The 19337-nt window shown below is 45.1% G+C and overlaps 1 protein-coding gene across 7 annotated transcripts in view; it reads left to right on the top strand.

Annotated features, from left to right (window-relative positions):
- Positions 1-269: 269 nt before the first annotated feature.
- The window catches only part of aplp2 (amyloid beta (A4) precursor-like protein 2), a 51649-nt gene continuing 32581 nt past the window's right edge, over positions 270-19337 (top strand). For 3 of the 7 annotated variants that reach the window (XM_010903056.4, XM_010903058.4, XM_010903054.3), the window contains exon 1: positions 270-565. In XM_010903056.4, coding sequence (XP_010901358.2) covers positions 494-565 — 72 coding nt within the window. In that variant the 5' untranslated portion in view covers positions 270-493. The remainder of the gene's footprint in view (positions 566-19337) is intronic. The other 4 variants (XM_010903057.4, XM_020046758.2, XM_020046751.2 and 1 more) reach the window with 2 other exon arrangements.

Here is a 19337-nt window from a genome sequence, read left to right as displayed (position 1 = left end):
TCAAATAAAAAGGTCAGGTCTAATATTAAAAGTGAGATGTAAGCTTTTTTGCTTTACTGTCATTAATAATGACTTGTTTTATTTCATTTAAAATCATATAAAAACATTTTAAATGGTAACCATTAGCTGGTCCAGATTTGGCATGATTCCCGTCTGCATCAATTTTCAACCCTTTCATTGGGGGACTTTAATTTCGAAGGAGAAACACAAATTCCACTATTGTGGCTAGTCCTTATTGTGTCCGCCTTCACATAGGTGAGAGAGAACGTTTCTATTGCGCGAATACAAGCACGCACCTCCGTAACAGGCCAGTAGTTCTACATTCGCTGTGGATCTCCGGGAAGAAAAGCAGCGCGGGACTAGCTCAGTTCGTTAGAAGAGATTTACCTATAATTCGAGGACATTTGTTCGTCTCCTTGCTTACCGCGGACTTGGTCTTCACGGCATTGAGGGCAATTTGTCTATACTATCGCTGAAAAGATCAGCTTGGAAGATGGGTCAAGTCCCCGCGATTTCGGTCCTTATTTTGGGCATCGTAGTTCCTGGGCTGGCCGGCTATATTGAGGTAGGAATGCTGCCCGAATGTAATGACACGCCGTGTGGTTTGATCCCGTCTGTCTAGTTAGCTTGGAATCACGGATTCCAAATCAAAGCTCATTAGATTACTGCGTGCTCTGCTCTCTGTAACCTACAGGCTATTTGTTTGGCATATTTCTATGGCTTTGTAACGTTCTATATTTCTTTTGTATGTAGGCCAAACCACCTTGTGTAGTAGTGTTTGGGTATGAAACGATAATATACCAGGTCTTTTGTCATCTGGGATTGTTGGCACAATTTCACCGTGTGGTTATTTGACATTTTCTAAATATAATTTTTCTTTTGGGTCTACCTATAAATCTTTTCAGTATAGGTACATATGCACGTAAAAAGCTCAGTGCAATATATCTAATGAATCCTCAGTGTGTCATTAACAGTCACTCGTGTATCAGTTTGCGTTTAGAATGAATCGTGTATCTCTGTGCTTTGTGGAATCACTTGTGCGGACCCTAATAAACACAAATAATGTTGTTAACGTGTGAACTAAGTGTTGTGTGTGTGTGTGTGTGTGAGGGGGGGGGGGCTGCTGACCGGAAGGAAGGTAATAACATATCAGGAATTACAGCTAGGAGAGGAGAAAGGGGGTTGCTGACGGTTGCAGCAGAGATCAAATGAAAGGCGACGGCGGGGTTTGGGTTATGAATGTTGTTGTCAGACGGTCGGACGCTCGACACCGCATAGATGCGGTGGGACGGGAGAACAACGTTGTGTCTAGTCATGTTTATAAAGTGTCGGTCTCAATAACGCTACAAAAATAAATCGTTTGTTACATACAACGTCACGTGTTCGCGAGGAGAAAAAACATTTTTGAATTTCCTGCCGTGTGTCTCACAATTCCCTCCACAATGAATCTTAAACAGTTCGTGTTTCATATGAATCCTGCTTTTTTTTTATATGAGGCTAGGCCTGGGCTATTGTACCTGGGTAGGCCTATTCACACTTGAGCATGTGACAGCTTAGATAAGGGCCCAGTACCTGGGTGGGAACAATGCATGGTCTACTCATCCAAAAGGAAATACTGCACCTGTCTAGCCCCAGTCTGCTTTGGACAGAAGAATTCCAGATGGTCCTCAGGTGTTTGGCACACAAACCTCCTATCCCACTTAGTGTGTGTGTGTGTTTAATGTGGGGTAAGATGACTGTGTGTGTTTTACGACTAAAGGAAGATTCATAGAAATGTCTAGACCCTGTGAAACAGACAGACAGATTGAAACAGACATGGTCAGTGACAGACAGACGGAGACAGACATGGTCAGTGACAGACAGACGCAGACAGACAGACGGATACAGACATGGTCAGTGACAGACAGACGGATACAGACATGGTCAGCGAGGCGGTCATGCCCAGGACCATCACATGCACATGGTTATTGTATTCCCAGGGAAAGTAGTGGGGAGCCGTGGTGTTGATGTGCTGTATTGTAATAAAGAAGTTCTGCTTCTTAGTCCCGTTCCTTCCTCAGAACCTCTCAGCATGTTTCGATCAGATGCATGATCCTTGGAAACATTGGTTATTATAACTGTCGCAGGAAATCAATTCTTCTACACTCTGGGTAATAGGCCTATCACAGTGAATGGTTATGAGTTACTGTATTTTCATTTAGCTCTTTGCAGAACCAGAACGCTGATCAATAGTCTAGATTCTGTTCCTTGGGATGATCAGGTGTGATTAATGGAATGCCAGTTTTTCATTTATGGTTGAGCCAAACCTTGGTGGGGTGTATCACGTGAAGTTGTAGGCCTGGGTGAGACTAATCCTTTGTAGTGTTGAATGGTAACAGTTCTTCTGAGGAGTGGAGGGTGTTGACTACATCCTGTGGTGGCGCGTGTAGGGAGGGGGAGGGGTGTTGGGGCACGCGTCTGTGCTGCTGACCACACACCAACCCACCCCATGGACCTTGAGCTGAATTTATGAACAGCTTGTACAAACTCTATGGAGACCCTACTGCTCTTCTTCAATGGACCCAGACAGACAGACAGACATACAGACAATAGATCCACATCTTTGTTTCCTCAACTGTGACCCCTGCTATAACTGTAATAAAGAGAGACCAGTTTTACCCAACATGGTGTTTTTCCTGCTCTTTCTTCCTCTTTACTTGTAAAGTTGTTTCTCCTTTCATTTAACAGGAAACAGTTTTTTTTTTTTTTACCCCAGGCTGACTGTCCCGAAACCCCCAGAAACCCCAGCTCTGTCATTATGATTGGGGGGTGACCCTAATGATGCCCTATTTCCTGTAGTGTGCACTTCCCCAAAGCCCCAGGGCGCAGAAAATAGTGCGCTACATAGTTTATAGGGTGCCATTCAGGATGCACTCTTTGTATACGTTAATGGAATTGCAGGAAAATCCACCAGCTGTAACTGTGAGGTCAGCCATTTTAAACATCTGCCGTTAAGTTTATGGGGAAAGTTGCATCATGTGCTTGGACAATTGCTGATAGCGCTCACATCTGATTGTTGCAACACAGAATAGCTGAAATTTTTCTGGCCCTCAGGATGTTTTGTTCGTGACCGAGTGCTCTCTTTACCGCAGTGCCTTGTTACACCGAAAGTTAGAACAGATTACGCCCTGCTATGCAATTAGTGATGAGTGGACAATACTTGAAGCGCTTTTGGCTGTTTGGAAGATGCTCTTATCCAGATTGCATCCTTCCAGTTAGTGCAATCATAACGAGATGGCTGAGTAAGATACCAGAACCCAGAACCCAGAGCGACCAAGTCACTAAAGGTAGATGGTCTGAGCTGTTGCCTTCAGTCCACATTTACTTCTGCAGTGTGGGGGTCAAATCCAAATTCTGCAGTGTGGGGGTCGAATCCAAATTCTGCAGTGTGGGGGTCGAATCCAAATTCTGCAGTGTGGGGGTCGAATCCAAATTCTGCAGTGTGCGGTTCGAATCCAAATTCTGCAGTGTGGGGGTCGAATCCAAATTCTGCAGTGTGGGGTTCGAATCCAAATTCTGCAGTGTGGGGTTCGAATCCAACCTACCGCTCTTTCAGCAAAAAATCTCTCCTATAACTACTTCCATTTTCCTTCACAATAAACGAAAGCGGAAAGAAGAAATATATCTAAAAGAATAATCCAAATTGTGGCTTCATGTCACAGAGCTAATTCACTGTACTTATATTAATTGATTTGATTTTCAAGCCACCTGGTACACCAATAATCTGGCTCATTAATGCAGAGTTCACACATTTTCTGTCTCTGTTAAATGGTTCCATATATTTTATATTTGCAAGTTGTGGGATATTGGAACCATCTGCTGTTGTCCTTCTGTTTTCTTCTCTGACCCTGGATGGAAAATGGGACACTCAATTGTGGTGGACGGTCCTGAAAATAAATCCTCTGTAGTGGGTTTGTCTTTGGTCCTCTGTCTGACCAGGTCTGTGCTGTGTGACTGCTGCCTCTCCCAGAGTGCGCATGTCTTCTCCTGGAGCTGGGCCATTTCTAGCCACACTCTCTGAGACTGACAGAACGAGAGAGAGACAGAGAATAGAGTCGGCTCTCTGCTCATAAATAGAGAGGCTTTATTTGTTCAGCAGGCTATACCCGGTTGGTTGGTTCGCACAATGTCTGGCTCGTGTGTGTGTGTGTGTGTCTTCCTACAGTACAGCTCATCACAGATGTAGCAGTCTCTCTGTAAGAGGCGGCATCTGGTTTCGTAGAGTGAGGGGAGTCACCCACTTGACCCTGCCTCTCTGTAAAACAGGCAGGTCCAAAGATTCATATCTTTCTGTCAGGCTTATTAGATTCCCACTAGAGTGGTCAGTCCGGCTCACAGCAGCAGTCCCCCTGAGTCGTGGAAAACGCCAACGGCTCAGTCAAACAGTGTTGTCCCCAAGAACACATCAGCAACCAAACCATGTTACATCCTAATGAGCGCTGGGTGATAAAACAAAGTTTCATTCTGATCTGATAGCGTTGAGTGGCATTGCCTTGATGCGGCTTGTTTTGCGCTCTGCTTTCCTGGGTGTTGTTCATGTCTGTGTCCGTCTGTCTGCTGCTGGGTCAGTGTCCATGTGTCTGTGATTATAAATCAGTGTACCACCGGGCCGCTGAGATGGAAATGTTGTATTTGCTAATGGGGTGCGTGCGTGTGCACGCACACTCATTGTGTCAGCATGTACTTTCTTTCTCTGTCAGCCTCTCCTCCATCTTCATGGCGTCGTGTCTCTCCTTCATTACAATTCAATCTTCTGATCCTCTGAGAGGAAATTACCTTCAACAACCTCTTTGCTTCCTGTCGATTTTCCCAACTCACTGTCTCCCCTTTTCCCCCTCATTGTCCCCCCCCCACACCACCACCACCTTTCTCAAGGTGGGTAGGGAACCACCTCCACTAATAGATGAATGAATTGAGTTAATGACAGTGAATGACTGAACGTTCCTATATAATGTATGTGTAACTTTGCAGGTGTATAGGTGGTCTCAGTGGCCAAGCACAATGTTTGTCTCTAATCAAGATCATTAAAAATAGACACCTGCCCCCCCCCCCCCCCCCACATTGCCACCGTTTGTCCTTCAGGTCATCTTCTCCCTTACAAAGTACTGTATCACAGGGGTGTTCGTGAAAAGACAAGGGAGGGAGCTGGAGGGAGAGATGTTGGGGGGAACAGGAGGGTGAGAGGTAGAAAGAGCAGGTGGAAGGGAGGGAGGGAGGGTGGGGGGGGGGCCAGCCAGAGGGAGGTGGGGCAGGAGGGAGGGGCTGCTGACCGGCTCTGTTGACCTTGTGGACAGGGCTCATAACTGGCATCAACTCACGCTGCTCGCTGGCGGTTTCCTTGTCTCTTTCCTTGTTTGAGGAGGTTGAGAGTTCATAGACGAGCAACGTGACACGTGGTTCGCAATCATTGCCTGCTCATTTGGATTCCGGTCTGATGATTGTCTTGGCCAATAACTGTGACTCTAGGTTGCTTTATGAGAATGTTTTGGGTTGCTCAGTGAGTGTTGAGAAATGTTTGTAACTGAGCAGGCAAGATGTTTCTGTACACTTTCGAATTTATCATGCTACTGTCGTCAGGAGTGACGTCATCAATGAATCAGTTCCATTGGCAACCATAGACTCTCAAAACATGACATCTTGTCATGTTATTTCTCAGTTAAGTTTGTATGCCAGCTCTTTTTTCTCTTTTATTCTTTGCTCATCTGTTGAAGAAGTCTTCTTGGTGTAGAAGGTAATTTGCTGAGCTAACCAGTACTTGCCCAATCCTACATTTACCTAACAACTGACTACAGCACACCTAATGTTATGTCTCTGATTGATCTATTCTGATTGATCTGCATCCAGACAGCCAGATTGACTTGCACTGACAGTTATTAGGTCCGGCCCCAAATGCAAATACAAAACCTACAATCAAGACTAGACATTGACAGTTCTCTTATGCACTAAGGATAACAAACACAACTGCCTTATGAGAAACAGCACTGAAACTGATTGAGGTTTACAAGTGTGTGGACAATTGTCTGAACTGAGTCAAGTTTCTGTGTAGTGTGCACCCACCGGTTTTCCCACGAGTAACAGCCAGTCTTGTGTGGTACATCTTGAGTGTGCCAGTGTAAATTCAAACTCTATGGAAGTGATTATGCAAGCTCAAGTTTTTTATTCTCTCATTTTATGTAAACAAGCCCTAATAAAGAAGAGAAAAGAGGTCTGAAGTCCCTGTCACCCGTGGTCCTGGTCTGGTTCTTACCACTTCTCCAGAGTGGTGGGGGGGCAGAAGAGTGGGGGGGGGGGGGGGGGAGAAAGGGAGAGTTGAGGTACATAGTTCCACTTCAGTGTTCCCCTTGGTTGTTCTTGGCAGTGACAGGAGTATTGTGCAGTGTTGCACAGCAGAACAGACTACAGCTCTACGGCACATGGGCAGCCTGGAGACGCATGCATGCACGCACTCGTGCACGCGCGCACGCTAAAACACTCGCCCAGCCTGGGACGACACACACTGCTTCTTTAACCAGCTTCACTGCACTGAGAGCTCCTAGCTCCCAGCAACACAACAATGGAGTCAAACAAGACTTTGCCAGTGGTCTGAAATCATTCAGAACACAGACGTACACTGAGTACAAGCACTAAATGTGGCGCTGAAAAGAGATGCCTGAATAATGAGTGAGATGTAATTGTGGCGGGCTGACTGAATGTTGAGACAGAGCGAATGAAGGGTTAATAATCCTGATCATGCCGTCACATCCTGATGAGCCTGTAAACACGTGAAGAAAGCAGCAGACAGAAACACCCAACACAGCACAGCATAGCCCAGCACAAGAGGTTGTTGATTTCTCCTCTCAACCTCCTGTTCTGTGTATTTTGGTGCAGAAGCACTTGCTAAATCAGGGAGACAGTCTGACTTTCCAGAGTTGATTCGATGACTCATTGATCCGCCGAGACTGATTTACAGTAGACTCTGAAGGGGAGAGAGTGCAACCTAGCAAAAACGTTCAGGACAAAAATCAGAGCCATATAGACTGACTGACAGACAGACAGACATGTATGTAGGTAGGTAGATAGGCGGACTGACTGACAGCCAGCTAGGCAGACAGGCAGATGGAACCCTATAAGGAGTCAGACAGACTGACTGTAGATTCTCTTAGATAGCAGTTAGAAGTAGAACACAGGATGTTTTATTTATGGAGATGAAAACACTTTAACTGTAGGGACTTTAACACACAGGCCACCGTAGGTAGGCAGGCAGACAGACATAAAGATACAATGTTTTATTTACCTCCCTGTGATGTCATTGCATGCAGAATACAACAGAAGAAATGTCCAACACATCAGTGAAATGTAGAATGGAATGATGTGTGCTTGTCCTGCTCCTGCTAAGGATTACCTTTTATGTCAGGGCTAGCTTTCATACCAATTATAACATTTTTTGGAATTAGTGCAAAATTTACAGCAGTAGTTACAATTAGCGTTAAGCTTTAGTTAGGGGCTAGGTTAAGTTTAGGCATGCATGTTAGCGTATTGAGGTTAAGGTTAGGGTCATGAAAAGCCTATTCATTTTGATCACAGACTGAGGCTCGTCATTTCTTTTAACAGATTTTTTTGGGGAATGAACACTGTATGTGAGGAAATGCTTTCATTTTCATACTCACAAAAGCAAAATCTAATAAGCATGCTGCTCGCTTTAGGATTAAGGAAAGTAGGATTTTGAAGGGTGATCAACTTTGGTGTCCTCATTTGGTGTCCTCATTTTGGACAACTACGTGTGTGAGTCATCATCCTCAGGTGGTACTACATACCTGACATGCAGACAAGTTAGTTTGGTGTCATTAGGCAGAAGCAGCACATTAACATGGCTTGAGCACTTTCGCCCCTAGACTGGATCCCGTTTGCCCCTAGACTGGATCCCGTTTGCCCCTAGACTGGATCCCGTTTGCCCCTAGACTGGATCCCGTTTGCCCCTAGACTGGATCGTCTGAGTTGATGATCTGATCCTCCCCCCGTTGATGCAGTAGCTGTCAAACAGCAGGGGCGCGCGCACACACACACCATTGAGAAATATAAGACACTCCGAAAAACACAGAGTGGGACCGGCCAGGGCTGCTGCTGATGTGAGAGCGGACATTTTTGTGAAAGGGGAGATGATTAATGTCGTCTCTGCAGTTGTCTGTCAGTAAGCTCTGCTCTTCGCTACTCTGCGTTCACTCAGCCTTATGGGAGAGACACTGAGAGGAGTGGAGGATAGACCGAGAGGAAGAAGGAGATGATACAACAGCGTTACCCCCCTCCCAGTGACCGACAGTGTAGCCGGCCCGTGGTAGCAGCCGTCCCTGGTTGTCACCGTGGACTCCGTGTGCGCCGCCCCCTCCCCTCCCCCACTGACCGTCATGGTCACCGCCATGGCTGTTGTATCAGGATGTTATCCTGTCCTCTGACTCCACGCCGTCTGTCCTTGAGACTGTTTCCTCCTGAACACGAGCCTTCATGCCAGCCAGTCAGCAACTGATGCCTCCCACGCACCAGGCTCTGAGCCGGGGATCCGGCTAGCTGCAGTCTCTGGGATCCAGACGAAGCTTTGTCCTCCAGGTGCTGATAATGGTTCTGGAGCTCTGTGGTCATTGGAAAATGTCTAAATGCTGTCACTCTTGTTTATCAGCCCTTCCCAGACCCGTCCTCTCCCTGGGTGTCTTCAGCCAGCATCATGGTCAGGTCCCCATGAATGAGTGCATGATGGGAGGAGAGACAGAGCGAAACCACAGACAATCCTGCCAGCCCTGCTATTGGCTGAGACGGTTACTGGAACTTTTTAATTGACAACACACACACACACACACCTGCCTGCGTTGAGTCCTTTGGTAGGAGAGAAACGGGCCTGGAACTGAATACTGATGAGGGAAGAGCGCCCAGTGAAGAAATAAAAGACAGCAAGGGGAGAAGGGATAGAGAGGAATGCTGAAGCATGGTGTTTCTTTACAGGAATTACAAGAGTGAGGGAGTGAGTCAGAGAGAGAATGAAGGCAACACGGGTCCTTTTCCCACAAATCCCTCTTTAGTCAGGTGATTAGGCGCTGTGCTCTCTTCTGTGGAGTGGCAGTGAGACAGAGAGAGAGACTCCTGTCCTGTGTCTAATCCTGTTGAGACTGATACAATGCTGGCCTGCTGAGTGGAGCGGCTCTACAGACAGCAGTCTGGAAACTTGAAGGCCCAGGGAGCTCTGCTCCAGAACACTACTGCAGTGAAGCTGTCCGCTTCTCTCTCGACCGGCTTTTCCCTCACTCACACCACCACCGACAGAGACACACAAACTGGACCGACACACAGACCCGACACGCAAACCTGGACCGACACACAGTCCCGACACACATGGGGGGAGAATATGATATCAACTTTGGAGGGGACAATTACATTACATTTTCTCAAGAGCAATTCTTTAGGGGGACACCGAAAGTAGTGCTGTAATACTGTTTTAGTTTGCGACCTCGGTTTGCTTGTTACTGTAGCTTTGCAAATTCAGTTAGTGTCTGAACCCTACCAACATAAAACCAACTTACTGGACGTTAGCGACGTGCGTTTGGTTCATTTCAGACTGTAGACACGAACAGCGTCACCTTGCCAGCTAAGGAACACTACATACACTGCACTGCAAGCTTTTCTCATTGACTCGAATTCACACGGCTGCAAACACTGGTTGATGTTACTGTAGCTAGCTATTAAATGTTGGGTAGACGCTAGCTAACATAACGAGTGACCTGTAATTCAATGCAGCGAAAATGAAGGCTGGTGACTGTTGTGTTTTATTGTAATGAGTGGTGCAAGTAAAGACATTTCGAAAATATCCTTTGTTTGAACTACTTACTGAAGGTCAACCACCAACGACAGACTCTGTCAGATTCCCACACACGCACTGTACCTGCACGATGCACCACGGCTGGGGGGGGGGGGCAGTGGATCAAACCATTGAGAGGCAAAGGGGTGGGGTTTGCAATCTTCTGAAACTTAAAAATGTGCTATTAAGTGTCTGTAATGAGCAAGATTGCAGTGATATATCTTGGGGGACAAATCATAGTTTTCCCCATGATGGGAGGGTTGTCCCCCGCCCTGGGATATCTGAGGGTCCATGTCGATTCCTGTCAGTCCCTGGGGGTCATTTTGGGTCTATGTTAGTCCATTTGGGTCCGTATGGGCCTCAAATAATGACAGGACAACAATCATCCTTAAGTCCTCAACATCTGGTGATGTCAGGAACATAATCGGCTGTGGGCCATGTGCACGATAAGCCGAGATAGAAAGGAGAGTAGAAAGAGGGAGAGAGAGAGGGAGAGAATAACAAGGAGGGGGGGGGGGAGAGGTATGGAGGGAGGGAGGAGACGGAGACTAGGAGTCTGACAAAATAGTAGAGATGGGAGCGTTGTTCATTCTCTCTACACCTCCATGGGTGTTTCTCTCTCTCTCTCCCCCCTCCCCCCTGTAGGTCAGAACCCAGTCGGTTTCACATCCGTATACAGAGAGGCAGGATTTCATGATGGTTAGGGACATGTCTGTCTGTCCGTCTGTGTTGTCCTCAGGGCCATTCATGACACACTGGTCTTTCTCTCATCAAATCCAACCGCAAAAACATTTCCTTCCTTCTCTGTTGCTTGAAGAGAGGGCCTCCTCTGTGAGGAGTATGGCATTGACAAATTGGGGAAAGATTGTGGTTGTATTGTGCAGAAGGATATTAAGAATAGATTTCAGCAAACCAAGATTTGTCTGAATTAATACAGAGAGAAATATAACTCTCCACTGTCTCTCTCCACTTCTACTTCCCTTCCCTTTCTCTAGTCTTTTTTTGTCAGTTATTGAAAGTGAATAGCTGACATGCTTTTGTAGAAGGTTTCCATGGTGATGGAAAATTCAATATACACTGCTCAAAGGATTGAAGGGAACGCTTCGGGTCTCGATGAAGGAAATGTATTAATGATCAAAATCTTTACTGTGCATTGTGTAATTCCTTCAACAAAATGACGTAACGGTCAGTGGAAACCAAAATCACCAAGCGAATGTGGGGGCAGTATTCAAACTCACACCGAAAATGCAAGTAGACAATTGAAATCACAGGCTGTTCCAACTTGTGTGAATTTCATCACGGCAACTCGTAATGTGACTCAGTAGTGTGTACTCCTGACAATGTCTGGGCATGCTCCTGATTAGATGGCGGATGGTGTCCAGGGGATCTCCTCCCTGACCTGGATCAGGGCATTAGTGAGTTCCTGGACAGTCTGTGGCGCTACTTGGTGGTGTCGGATGCACTGATAGTAACGTCCCAGAGGTTCTCAATTGGATTCAGGTCTGGGGAACGTCAGGCCCAGTCAATGGCATTAATTACTTTGTCATCCAGGAACTGCCTACACACTCTGGCCACATGAGGCCAGGCATTGTCCTGCACCAGGAGGAACCCAGGGCCCACTGCACCAGCGTAAGATCTGACGATGGGTCTGAGGATTTCATCTCGTTACCTAACAGCAGTCAGGGTAGCATTGGTTAGCATGTGGAGGTCTGTGTGACCCTCCAAGGATATGCCTCTCTAGACCACCACTGACCCACCGCCAAACCAGTCAAGCTGAAGGATGTTGCAGGCAGCATAACGTTCACCACGGCATCTCCTGACTCTTTCTTTCACGTCTTTCACAAGTGCTCAGTGTGAACCTGCTCTCATCTGTGAAGAGAACTGGGCGCCAATGGCGGACCTGCCAATTCTGGTGTTCTCTGGTGTTACCAATCAAGCTGCACGGTGCTGGGCTGTGAGCACAGGTCCCACTAGAGGACATCTGGCCCTCATGCTGCCCTCATAGAGTCAGTTTCTGACAGTTTGGTCAGAAACATGCAGACCAGTAGTTCGCTGGAAGTCATTTAGTATGTCTCTGGCAGTGCTCCTCTTGTTCCTCCTTGCACAAAGGTGCAGATACCGATCCTGCTGATGGGTTGATGCCCTTCTACGGCCCTGTCCGGCTCTCCTTGTGTAACGTCCCATCTCCTGGTATCTCCTCCATGCTCTTGAGACTGTACTGGGATACCTTCTTGCGACGGCACATATGGATGCACCATCCTGGAGGCACTGGACTGCCTTTACAACCTGAATGGGCTGCACGTACCGCCTCATGAAACCAGTAGTGACAAGGACATGAGCAAAACTAGAGAAGAATCAGTGAGGATGGATAAGGAGAGAGCAATTGTCAGTGGCCACCACCTGCAAAACCCTTCCCTTTTTGGGGGTTGCCTTGATGTTGCCTCTCCAGTGCACAGGATGTCACTGTTTCATTTGCACCAAAACAGGTGACATTGATTTACAGTCACTTGTGCTTCCTAACTGAACAGATTGAAATCCCTGAAGTATAATTTACTTTGTAAATTGACTGTGATGATTGTTTTCCCTTAATTATTCTGAGCAGGGTAGTTACGACGGTACAACAGCGATACTGGACAGACAGACCGACAGACAGACTAGGTTAACAGCTCTGTTACTGGAGAGACGGACAGACAGACAAATAGAGGGTTAGTGCTTTGTCTTGGAAAGACGTATTTTAAGAGGATGTAAGGAGAGCAATGCAAAACAACAATGTTTAAAAACCTTGAATATGTAGACATTTGCTTGAACTAAGCAAAAAATTAATCTGCCAGTGTGGTGTGAAAATGTTGCCTATAACGAGAGAACAATTTGAAAACAACTCTACAATATAGTATAAAACACACGACAAATCTGGGTGTGTGAGAGATCAGGCTGGCCCCACAGTGTCCTCGAGCCATAGCAGTGGAGGTAGTCAGACACTCTTTAGGGTCCTATAGTTTCAACATTGCTGAGAACGCAGACAGAATTGCGGAATCCAGACAAACACGTAACAGATTATTGTCATATTTCTAAAAATACATAATTATAATATTGCCCTAATCAGTGCCGGCTCTAGCCATTTGTGGGCCCTAAGAAAATTTTGATTTGGACAGAAAATATTTATGAAATATTCACGCAGTTTACTATCGCACGAGTATCAGAGCTAAGCAACAGTGTCCTGCACCCAAAGTTTGGAGTATACAGCTAGCGAGTGAGGTCAGAGAAACGTAACTGGCTGTGTCTGTGCACGCGCATGTTTATGTTGAACTTTCAGTAAGTGGCTGTGACATCGTCATCGTCTGAGCGACAGCCAAAGGTAGCTAGCTAACTGTCACAACCTCGATAGCTACGATTGGCTACAATAGATTAGCATCATGAAGGGAACATTAGAGATTCGGCAGCAACAACGAGACCTCCGGCTTTCGTTTTCAAAATAAACATCAGTGGTGAAACGTTCTATACATTCAGCAGCAACAATATGACTTCCAATTATCTTACTGTGCCTTCAAAACATGTCTGCTGTGTTTATATACTGTAGTGTGTATTCAGTACATTTTCAAAGGAAAAACTGGAAAAATAAATAAATGAAGAAACATTAACTTTCAATAATACTTAACGAAACAATATTATATGGTGGAGTACATTTAGAAATGATTAGAGCTTAAGGAAGTTTATGTAGAGGACATTACCAATGTAAAAAAATCCTATTTTGATGTTATTGTTTTTAATCTGCATGTGCTCATTACCTTTGGAGAAGGATTGTGTTATAAATACCAAATTATATTGTTTCTCCCCACTGTAATGTACAAGTGATTCTTTTGTGGCGGGAAAGCCATTCAGTGCCAGTGAATGTGTTGTACGAAATACTCAGGTGTTTGAAAGGTTTGAAAATGAGCGCTCGTTCCGCCAGCTCCGCCTCCAAAAATGGAATGTCATTTATTTAAGTTTACTAGTAGCACTGTATTGTACTATTACTTTTTCTGAAAGCACTTACTAAAATAAACTTCTGGATGTCTTTTATTTTTGTTGGTGTTTATGAATAAAACGCAATCACAGAAAAATAAAATGAAAACAATTGAATTTTGAAAACAAACCAAATTGGCCAAAACATAAAACTAATTTCATAGGGCCCTAACTTGTGTCCTTTAACTGCATCCTAAACACACCCCTAGTCCCTCAGTAGTGCCCTTCACAGGACCACTGTGTGTTAATAGCTGATAGGGTCCAGTTGGCCTTTGGCACAACATCCTGGTCTAGAAGCCCCACCCAGCCCCCCACCCCACTTCCTTAGTTACCCATCATGCCATGCCACCCAGCAGAGATAATGTGTTGTTTTAAACAGGCTGATTTACATGACGGGACTGGCCTTTGATTTTTAACAACAGGAGAACATGACACCTTTCTTTTGTTTATGAGTCTGTCCTCAATCTAACTAGGAGGTGGGGTTATACAAAGGGGGAGGTGGGGCAGTGTTTGGAGGAGGAGAAAGAGGGGGTGAGGGGTGAGGAAGAGTGGGTGAAGAGGAAGGGGGAGGAGAAGAGGCAGGATTAGATGTTGATAGGGAAATCACATGATTCCTTTTCTGTTCTCTCCAGAGAGCTGTCAGGAGCCCTGAGGTCATCTGTTGTTCAAGAGGAGTGTCCCTCGATTTATCAGCTGTGTGTGTCTTTGTAAGAATCACATCACGGTTGCAATAGTTGAAACTTTGTTAAAATGTTTTGCTTGAGCCTGCCTGGAATGTCAGATGGGAAAGGGGGCAGGTAGTGTGGTGGTTTCAGCACTGAGCGAGAAACGGAAAGGTTGCTGGTTTGAATATCGTGTCGGCAAGGCCTTACAAGGGTGTCTGGTAGATAGAATCTAAAAGCCAGATGGCCTGTAAAACTCAAGCACGACTAACAGTTGTTTTATACGATTTTAAATTATTTGCTCTGTCTGCATTTGTAACTTTTTCCTCCTTAGAATTTCCCACCGGCTCTCCATCAGAGCAGAGCAGCATTATCTTCTAAGAGCATTAAATCACCACGCGGCTGGATTACCTTGTGGCTGGATTACCTTGTGGCTGGATTACCAGATTAACCAAGCCAAGCATTCCATTCCTCACCTAACTCCTGGTCACATGGAATACTAAGCATTCTGGGAACCAGTGAGTTGTGACCTATGCTATGGTGTAATGGGTCCTGATGGGAGGAATCTGTGTCCTAAATGACACTGTGACCTTTATAGCACACTAACTCAGAACAGGGCCTATGGAGAATGTTGGAAAACTGTGTTCTAAATAGCACCCGGTTTACTTTTATGGTCCACTGTTTTGGACCACCCAAGTCCTAAATGACAGCCCTAACCGTGTACTAGACCCCTGTATGACACAGAGACACACAGCCTTTCACACATCTTTGTATGGATTATAGATTTTTGAAAATAGAAGAACCAAAATAATTTGTGTTTTTGTTTTGTGGGTTTTTTAACCTTGTGTCAGACAGATGTAGTGTGTCTGTGACGCTGGTTCTAACAGGTTGTGTTTTATAGGAGACTGAATATGACTAATGAAACGTGTGTGTGTGTGTGTGTGTGTGAGAGGGAGATAGTGGTGGCTAATTAATAGGGTGTGTTTGCACGTTTGCGTCTGTTTCTGGAGGGCTGACCTACCCTCCTGTAGATTTGGTCTCCAACATTAGTTATAAATAACCCAACTCTGCTTTTCAAACTAATTAGGAGAATCCGGTTTGGGAGCAAAAATACCCAGGAACTCTAGCTCTTCAGGAACAGGGTTGAATTATGCCTGGTTTTTAGAAAGGGTGTGTTTATAATTTTGTTGTGTCAGTTGTGAAACTTGTGTCAGTGTGTGTGCAGCCAGTTCGATCTGGATCTGAGAAAAACGGCAGTATTTTTCCACCTTGTCTTTACATGCGTTCAATGCACTGATCTGTTCTACATTCCGATTGTGCCCACATCGGTTGACGGGTGTAGACGATGAAGAGACGTGTCACAACTGGCACGGTGGTTTGATCCCATCATCCAATCAGAATTGGACCACACATATGTAGCATACCTTGTATCTAAGTTGGTAGTGCTTGGTGCTTGCGGTTACCCTCGTAAGACCATCCTGATCTCACAAGCTCACGTTCTGTTTGGCTCCGCACATCAGTCTGGACATGCGCTTGAAACCTTTGGTGTGAGCGCGAGAGAAGTTATTCTGCAGGTGATTAGACCACCCTAACCCGATCTAAAGAACGAAACAACGCTTTTCCTGAAACCAGTCGGAAGAAAAGCCAAGATGTTTTCTTTGTTCAGACAAGCCTTCAACGCTGTTATTTGCTGTTCTTTCAATGAAGTCCCGCCCTGTAGTTATGTTATAACCGATGCTAAAGCAGAATATACACCAACATCTTCGAGGCCCGCCAATGTTCTCATGTTGCTGTTTTTTTATTTCAGGCCTTTTGTGGCCGTCATTAACTAAAACCCTCCCACAGAGAAAATGTAATTGTGTGTATCCAGTCTGATGTGGGGAGTGAAACAATCTGAGATCAAGGCAGTCGTATGAGGGTTTGATTGCCATGGGGACCAGTATGAAACTATGCCCTCGCTACTGTAAGTTGTTTTGGATGAGGCCTCTGTTGAATGGCTTGAATAGAAATGTGTATTGAGAAATGTAGACGTTTTTTGTTATCTTTGCGAATGAGAGAAGAGGGATTGCCCGGTTCCCGCGTGCAAGCTGAGTGAAATTCGTTGTTAAAACGTAGTACAAAAAGTCCCAGGACTTTGATGCTCACGGGAATGCCTGACATGATACCCATTAGATTCAGAACTGACGTGTTACGTAACCATCCCTCGTTGGGTCTAAGAACAGCTCTTAGCTGTGGTGTATTCAACATATTCAACAACCCCTCATGCCTTATTGCTTTGAGAGACAAGATTAAAGATTAAAACTTTTCTGCCCATTTGGATGCGTTTCGTGACATTTAATGAGTCATGGCATTTGAACACTCTGACACACAATATATTTTGTTTAACAGTATATCTATTTGGTTGTCTTCCATGAATAGAGGGGATACTGACCCAATCCCTGTGAGGGGGAGGGAGTCTGATCTCATGGGGAATCCGTCCTTTCATTTTGAGTTAATTTAGCGAGCTGTCCGATATGTAGCTCTAGTAACGTACCTGGCTAAAAGATGGGGCATTTTCGTAGGAATATTCCCAGTTGAACTCCGAGTTGATCACTTTACCATGCTGACTTTTTAGGCCTGTGTTGAAGTACATGCAGTTATAATATCATTATAGCTATTTTACAGTACATCCAGAATTCCATTGGGAGTTTCTTGGGTAATATTCTATAACACAATTGGAAAGAGTATTTCTCCCGGTAACACCAGGGTTGTGGGATTGTGACTTTGATGGGAGTCTAAGTGACTTTGATGGAAGCCTGCTTAGTGACTTTGATGGAAGCCTGCTTAGTGACTTTGATGGAAGCCTGCTTAGTGACTTTGATGGGAGTCTGCTTAGTGACTTTGATGGGAGTCTGCTTAGTGACTTTGATGGGAGTCTGCTTAGTGACTTTGATGGGAGTCTGCTTAGTGACTTTGATGGGAGTCTGCTTAGTGACTTTGATGGGAGTCTGCTTAGTGACTTTGATGGGAGTCTGCTTAGTGACTTTGATGGGAGTCTGCTTAGTGACTTTGATGGGAGTCTGCTTAGTGACTTTGATGGGAGTCTGCTTAGTGACTTTGATGGGAGTCTGCTTAGTGACTTTGATGGGAGTCTGCTTAGTGACTTTGATGGGAGTCCGCTTAGTGACTTTGATGGGAGTCCGCTTAGTGACTTTGATGGGAGTCCGCTTAGTGACTTTGATGGGAGTCCGCTTAGTGACTTTGATGGGAGTCCGCTTAGTGACTTTGATGGGAGTCCGCTTAGTGACTTTGATGGGAGTCCGCTTAGTGACTTTGATGGGAGTCCGCTTAGTGACTTTGATGGGAGTCCGCTTAGTGACTTTGATGGGAGTCCGCTTAGTGACTTTGATGGGAGTCCGCTTAGTGACTTTGATGGGAGTCCGCTTAGTGACTTTGATGGGAGTCCGCTTAGTGACTTTGATGGGAGTCCGCTTAGTGACTTTGATGGGAGTCCGCTTAGTGACTTTGATGGGAGTCCGCTTAGTGACTTTGATGGGAGTCCGCTTAGTGACTTTGATGGGAGTCCGCTTAGTGACTTTGATGGGAGTCCGCTTAGTGACTTTGATGGGAGTCCGCTTAGTGACTTTGATGGGAGTCCGCTTAGTGACTTTTTGACTTTGATGGGAGTCCGCTTAGTGACTTTTTGACTTTGATGGGAGTCCGCTTAGTGACTTTTTGACTTTGATGGGAGTCCGCTATGTGACTTTTTGACTTTGATGAGAGTCCGCTATGTGACGGACTGTATTTTAAGAAAAAAAGAGCATACAGTTGTTTTTGTCATTCATTCTCTTTCTATTGCTTGCTCTCTCCTTTCTTTCCTCAGTATTTCACTCTTATACTGAAGGTTGGCATTGATTTATTTTATGAATAAGAAGTCAAACATTGACTTAAACTAATCACTAGATATTCTTGCTTTTCCCATCTCTCTTATTTAACCCAATACGCTCTCCCTGTCTCTGCCTCCTTTCCTCTTTTTGCCGCACAGCTAAGAGGAGCGAATGTCCCTTACTGACTGAGTGAGTGACTGACTGACTACCCCTTGTTAAATAGCGTAGGGGTTAGAGAAGCGTTCTTGTGAAACTCTAGGTCCCAGGTTCATATCTCCTTGCAGGCGAAGCGAAGTACGAATTGTGAATTATTCTGTATTGACAAACTTCGCTGGCTGAAACCTGAAATCTATTGAGAGCTACAAAATGTATTAATAATTTCTCGTAGATTCCACAATTCTCTCGTTTTTTCACTTCTTTAAAAATTTTGTTATCGTTGCCTTTATTGAAAGCTATTGAATAAATGTAATTCACAAATGAAAGAATAAAGTATGTTGTTTTGCCATGAAAGAAAAAAAATATGTTCTTGTGAAATGGGTTCGGCAGACTCGCTAGTTAATTGCTAAATTTGCTAAATTCTAATGAGTTAGTAGATACCAGTAAAGCTTATTGCTGGCCAGTGGTAAACACAATACATAGCTGCTATTTGTGGTGGAGGTAAACTTAGTAAGAAACTTTTGTCAGTTTAACTGTATCAATGTCATTCAAGAATGGCCAATTAATTATTAAAGCGGCCAGTGGCAAAATAGGATTTGTTAAGGATAGAGACACAAAGTTATACTGACACCCTGAAAACGTCCAGCTCCGTGGTGTAGTGGTTAACGACACAGCTTTTCAGGTGGATCAATATTTTCTATTGCGGGCCTGCTGAACTAGGCTTGCCTGGTTTCTTGTTCCCCCATCCCCCTTTACTGCTTTTTCTTCCTCTACCTTTTCCCTCTTTCTTCA

The sequence above is a fragment of the Esox lucius genome, chromosome 1 (genome assembly GCF_011004845.1).
Source record: "Esox lucius isolate fEsoLuc1 chromosome 1, fEsoLuc1.pri, whole genome shotgun sequence".
Classification (NCBI taxonomy): Eukaryota; Metazoa; Chordata; class Actinopteri; order Esociformes; family Esocidae; genus Esox; species Esox lucius.
The sequence above is the reverse complement of the archived record's forward strand: the minus strand, read 5'-3'. Positions and strand labels throughout refer to the sequence as shown.